Source organism: Sceloporus occidentalis, unplaced genomic scaffold, assembly GCF_023333645.1.
Source record: "Sceloporus occidentalis isolate IW3139 unplaced genomic scaffold, rSceOcc1.0.p SCAF_7, whole genome shotgun sequence".
NCBI classification, from domain to species: domain Eukaryota; kingdom Metazoa; phylum Chordata; class Lepidosauria; order Squamata; family Phrynosomatidae; genus Sceloporus; species Sceloporus occidentalis.
The window spans coordinates 25,403,150-25,409,779 of record NW_028316987.1 but is presented as its reverse complement, the minus strand read 5'-3'; the positions used below and the strand labels follow the sequence as shown (position 1 = coordinate 25,409,779).

The following is a 6,630-nucleotide window of genomic DNA, read 5'->3' as shown; positions in this document are numbered from 1 at the left end:
TTCAAGAATAATAGCTAACAGCCAGTTCCAAACCTGCCCATGGTACAACAAAACCATTGCTGTTAGGGACTGTAGTGGCTTCAAAGCCTACTCCTAAAGAAGAACCTTAGATGAGACTCCTTATTTTTATATGCTTGGGGTGTAAATGCCTGGCAATGAGTGCAAGAACCCATGTTATTGCCCTCACCAAGGCACAATAAACAGCATGAATGACCATCCACAGCTAGGACACTTAGCCCCAGGATCATCACATCTCTTGAACAAAAACAAAGATACCATTGCTGAAGAGAAAAGAGAACTCATAGTCCATAAACTAGTTGATTGCTGAGAAGAAACTGAGAAAGTCTGAGCGGAAGGAAGACAAAAGACAAGTTGTAAAAAGCTGAGTTTTTCACCAGATAATCAGAAATTGCTTGAAAGTCAAATGGAAATCCAAAGGAGTAGTTGTATACATAGCCAAAGTCAGCAAAAAAACTTTAAAATATTTTGACAGGAATAGGATGGATAGAGTCCTTAGATGCTGCCAATGTGGCAAACAAAAAAGAACTGGAGTAAATGAGCGGGAACGAGCTACCACCGGAAAGCTTACTTAGCTATTCTACACATATGCACTGAGTAGGTGCAGGATAATCCAATTGTATGAGTCACAGAGACCACAAAGAATCATAGAATCATAGAGTTGAGAGTCCACAAGGGACATCCATCCCAACTCCTCTGCTTAGAGACCTCCATAGAAGGAGACTCCACCACACTCCTGAGGAGTGCATTCCACTGTTGAACAGCCCTTATTGTCAGAAGGTCCTTCTAATGTTGAGGTGGAATCTTTTTTCCTATAGCTTGCATCCACTGTTCCGTGTTCTAGTCTCTGGAGCAGCAGAAAACAAACTTGCTCCATCCTCAATGTGACACCCCTTCAAATACTTAAACAGGGCTATCATATCACCTCTTAACTATCTCTTTTCCAGGCTAAACATACCCAGCTCCCTATGTCTTTCCAGGCCCTTCACCATTTTGGTGGCCTCCTTTGGACGCGCTCCAATTTGTCAACATCCTTTTTGAATTGTGGTGTCCAGAAATAGACACAATATTCTTGGTGAGGCCTGACCAAAGTATAATAGAGTGGCACTATTACTTCCCTTGATCTAGACACTATGACACTATACTTCAATTGATGTAGCCTAGAATAGCATTGGGCTTTTTAGCTGCCGCATCACACTGTTGAGTATCTACTCCTGTCATGATGACTGTTGCTCAGAATTCATATGTTTGTTGCATAAATCATAAGGCTGCCAGCCCCTAGTCCATAATTATGTAATTTTCAAAATGTCACTTTCTGGTTTCAGCATTTTTACATAGTTGTTCCATAGTGGCTGTCAAGGAAAGGAAAAAGTTCCTTTTGAACAAGGCTCATTTATTTCATTTCATGCCTTTTTCCTGGGCTGGGGCTATTAATATACAAACTGAGCTAGATGAGATAGGAGGTGACCCATAAAGCAGCACCGCCAGATGAGCTAAGTAACATCATGTATTGAAGAGCAGGCAAGGTATCATTCCTATCCAAGTCCATGCCATCCTGTCTTGGTCCCGTGTATTCTTTATATCAGTGCTATCCTGTGCCAATCCCATGCTATCCTAACCCAGTCATAATCCGAGTCAGTCCCCAAGTTGGTGTGGGGATGGGCAGGCACATCATGGATCTGCTATTGCTATGCACCCCTTACCTTCTGCATAGGGTCTCCTGATGCAGACAATCCAAGCCAGTGCTAGGGTATATGGGGTGGGATCAGTAGTGTGCCCAGCAGTGAAATATATTTTATTCTGATTCTTGTCTTTTAGGAGGGTTGTTGTTGAGCGCTTTCAAGTGTCTATCACAAGGTTTTCTTGGCAAGAATTGTTCGGAGGGGCTTTGCCTTTGCCTTCCTCTGAGGCTGAGACTGTGACTTGCTCATGGTCACCCCCATGCATTTCCATGGCTGAAGGGAATTTAAACTGTGGTCTCAAGCCTTAGTCTGATGCTCAGACAACACCATGTAGACTCTTTTGGAGGAAATGATCAGCAAAATGTAAACTATATCAAATTGATATGTGGATTTTTGAGAGTTAACCTTTGATACTAAGACAGACAAAAACTAGAAAACCTCGGGGCAATAGTCCACAAGAAGAAATTGTGTAAGTCTCCTCTTCCCCAATTCCTGAAACTGAGGTTGTACCGATACTGCAGAAATAATCCAGTTTGACACCACTTTAACTACCATGGCTTAATGCTACAGAATTCTGGGAATTGTAGTTTGTTGTGGAATCAGAGCTCACTGACAGCCAAGGCTAAATGTTTAACAAAATTACAATTCCCAGAATTCCATAGCTATGTGTCATGGCAGTTAAAGCAGTGTCAAACTGGATTATTTCTGCAGTGCAGATATACTGCCTCAGTGGGGGGGGGGGGGAATAGCATTCCCTTTATAAAAGCAAACATTTCCCTGAAACATTTGCAAATAACAGCAAATCTTTCCTAGGTAAGATTTCTCACTAGCATCCCAAAACAACATATTTCTCTGACTTTCCGTTAGAAACTGTGGTGAATGGGGAACCGTAGAGACTATGGCATTTGTACATTGTGTTGTGTGCCTTCAAGTGATTTCCAGTTTATGGAACCCTAAGGCAATCCTAGGCAAGATTTCTTCAGAGGGGGTTTGCCATTGCCTTCCCTTGAGTTGAGAGCATGTGGTGTTCCCAAGGTGACCCAGTGGGTTTCATGGCCAAGTGGGAATTGAATCCTGGTCTCCAGAGTCATAGTACAACACTGAAAGCACTACGCCACACTGGCTCTCATTTGTACTTTACAAACCATGAGACTGAATGAGTGTGTGCCACCATTCAGAAAGCTAGTACAGATACACCAAAATATGTTAAAAAATAATCAGGAGAAAATGAAATAATGTTTACCTCCAGTTTTGGAGGCAACCTGACAAAACCTGAATGAATCAGCTCTCATAGTCAGAGAACTAAGCAAAAACAGAAATATGAAGGGAACCAGACACAATATAGCATTATGTTCCTATATTTTAAGTGGGAAATTTCTACAGATGAGAATTTCACAAACTTTCATGATAAGCTACACTGACCAAAAAATCCTTCTTCTTCTTTTTTATACACACACACAAAGCTATAGAAGAGTCATTCCTGTCCCCAAATGAAGATGCCAATTGCTCAAATGCGACATGCTTGAATTTTTTTCCCCATGACAAACATTTCTTACCAATTAAACGGAGCTATATATATGTAGAAGTACACATACCTGTTACAGATAGAGTGGGAAATATGTTTTTATATTAATTCAAACGGAAAAATAGTACTACAATTCACATTTTTACATCATAGATAAACAAATTGCTTAGAAATTGCAGGGTTTCTGGTACGAAATATGTTTTTACTTACAAACTACTAGTTTCATGGCAAACAAGTCAGAGAGATCATTGAAGAACAGAACTACTAGCTTACATTTCAAAACAGTGATTATTACCTACATTTATTGTATTATGTTATGGCAATTAAAAACATATAACTTGTTAACATACACCATGAGAAAGTTCAGAGGAGACAAATATCTAAGCACTATGATAATACTGTTTTGGTAAGGAAATCATGTGATTAACCGTTAATTCCTATAGACTACAATTTTGTTTCTCTGAACAATTGTGTGAGCAGCAGTTCTGAAGAAATGAGAGCTCCATAGTAATGGTGGTAAGGAGAGAAAAAGCAGTAATTCTGCATTTCAGTTGCATGGGGAAAATGTACAATCTATATTTGAATGAAGATAACATTTATTAATTGTACATGCATATTGATGTCTCCTTGTTAAAAAAAACAAACTCAAACTGTAGTTCTTCATGTAGTATCAAATACCAGTCCAGCTTTGGGGAAGATTTTTGGGTGGTTCATGGAAGCACCCATTGTTGAGGTGGATCTTCAAAAGCCTCAGCATGCATGGGAGCTCTTTATGTGACCTTTGGAGTAACCACCACTATCATCATTAGAATTTTCTCTCAACACTGTTTGGATTTCTTTAAAGACCACAGTAGCACCAGAATATGCACCAGATTCTGTTTCCATTTGGGTGAAATTCATGCTCCATGTATTTCTCATGTGCAAATATTTATGGGTGGGGAGAGATATCTTCATTGTAGATCAACTGCATTCAAACTTGTGTCACCTCAGAAAATTTTTAGAGAAACAAAAAAGTTCCAGTTTTTAAAATAATGTCCTTCTTAAATGGGCCTGGTTCTTAAAAGCTATACAGCTATTTCCATATGCCCAAGAGGGTTTTGGATATGTGCTTCTCTGTTTCCCAGGTTTTATAGGAAACTGGTTTTGAAAGCAAAGCAGTGTCTCAGAACCAGTTTCCAACACGGCACATTAGTATATATTTCAAGCAAAAATACAGAAATTTCACTGAGCGAACATGAAATAGCTTTCTGCACCCATGGTTAGGGTTTGTCTGCAGCTGGGGCATGAAAATATAGGAACTCTTTAAATTCAATAGACCTTACTCTGGCAGAGGTGTTTATGGAAAACTATGGGCTACAGCAGAGATTACACCCTTCTTTATCATACATATATGTTCCAGGGTCACTGGACCAATGTATAATGAGGGAGTGATCCATCTTGTTGGCACACCTTTCTGGGGATATCTGAACTTTACCTTTTAGGAACTACCCTAAGTAGGGTTATAATGGTGACATGTGCCTTATAGCTCAGGCACTTCATGTTTGCTTAGCTTTACAGTCAGTCCTTTATATCCATAGATTCTTTATTCACCGATTCCACCATCCATGGCTTGAAAATATTCCAAAAGATATATAAATTCACAAAAGCAAACCTTGTTTTTGCTGTTTTATATAAGGGACATTATTTCATAGAATCATAGAATTAGAAGAGACCTCACAGGCCATCAAGCCATTGCATCTTTGTATTTAATGGGACTTGAGCATCCAAAGATTTTGGTCTCCATGGGGGACCCTGGAACCAAACCCCAGTGGACACTGAGGACTCTGTACTAATGTTTCACTAAGATTCTGTGTGGGTTGAAATGTTTCAGAAAAATGAATTTCACCATCTTGGAATAAGACTCTGCATTGAGGTATGCTTTCTTTGGTTATTACCCTTTTAAAAAAGTACACACTTGCAATACAATATTTACATCATTTAAAAATTATATTTCAATGACAACTTTTTATAATAAAAATTTAAATTTGCATTGGAAGGAGAGGAAATTTATTTCCTTTGAGTATCTGAGATATAACTATTTTCAATACAAAGAACAATAAACCTGTTGCTACAGCTATATGCTTTTTGATCCAAAAGTTTTCCAGACTTCAAAGGTGATGCCTGTCCCATGACTGCTAGATCTGCTGTCCTCCAGGCTTCACAGTAGTTACTAATCAGTCGTATTCCATGCGGACTTGAACCATGCCAGATGACTTTTTGAGGCCTAAAATTAAAGGAACGTTTTAAAGTTGCATTATTAAAGTTGTTGTAATTATTGATATTATTTTTAGAGCACGTTCCATTTCTGATAAAAATTAATTTAATCTTTCAGCAAATTGTGGGGAGGAGGAAAGGTGGTAGCTAGTGAGGGAAAGATATAAATAAATGTTACTTCTTTTACATAGATTTTTTTCCTCTGGGGAGACATGGGCTGATTTGATAATGTGAAAAGAATTTCTGAAGTTATAATCTTACCTCATAACACTAATCCCCAGTTGTGGTAGATTCTGGGAGAATTAAAAGTTTCCAGGGGCATAGTCATAATAGAATAATGGTTTTTAAAGCTTGCATTGAGTGTGCTATGAATTATGTTCTCACCCCAATTTATTGACGGGTAATGTACAGTATCATGTACACCTCTTGTATTTTCTCACCCACCGATAATTGCAGTGCCCCTTCAAATGGCTAGCCTCCAGAATAACCACAGCATGTCATGACTGAAAATACCAAAGAATGCCTATCTTGGAGGCTTAGTATTGTGTGGATTCTGCAACAAATTTTACTCTGGGGAGGACTAAACTGCCCCATCTAGGTAAGCATGAAGGCTCATGCAGCTGTTAAAACACAATACTAATATTTCACACACACAAAAATGAAGAAGTAAACTTACCAGGCTGAATCAGTCATTACATTCCTGCCGTCAAAGGAGTAAATTGGAATTTGGAGATCAAACTGGCCCCCATTGCCAGAGAAAACTGACTCCCAATTATCAAACAATATTTCTTCCTATGGCAGCGGGGAGGGGAAGGAAGGAAACACTTAACAATGAAATTAAGTGAAATTGAATGAACATTCAGCTTTATTTTTGTGATAATGTTAAATGGTTTGTCTAGTATTGTTCTAAAAATTGGGCCCATCAGCTAGTGCTCATTCCAAAGTTTTGGGCCTGTTACAGACTGCCAAAATAAAGCTGCTTCGGGTCTCTTTGGAGGTATGCTGTTTAAATGATGCATGCATCCTAAGAATCCGGAAGCTGCACCAAAGCTGCACTCCAGTGCTTAGGAATGGAGTATGGCCTTGGCGTGACCTCCGGACTCTTAAGACCCATGCATCATTTAAATAGCATACCTCCAAAGAGACCCAAAG

The 6,630-nt window shown here is 39.1% G+C and overlaps 1 protein-coding gene across 1 annotated transcript in view; it reads right to left on the bottom strand.

Moving 5' to 3' along the window:
• Window positions 1-3,318: 3,318 nt before the first annotated feature.
• The window catches only part of COL15A1 (collagen type XV alpha 1 chain), a 111,560-nt gene continuing 108,248 nt past the window's right edge, over window positions 3,319-6,630 (bottom strand). The window contains exons 39-40 of the mRNA XM_089532277.1: window positions 6,155-6,270; window positions 3,319-5,488 (exon numbers count right to left, since the gene is read on the bottom strand). Coding sequence (XP_089388403.1) covers window positions 5,272-5,488; window positions 6,155-6,270 — 333 coding nt within the window. The 3' untranslated portion in view covers window positions 3,319-5,271. The remainder of the gene's footprint in view (window positions 5,489-6,154; window positions 6,271-6,630) is intronic.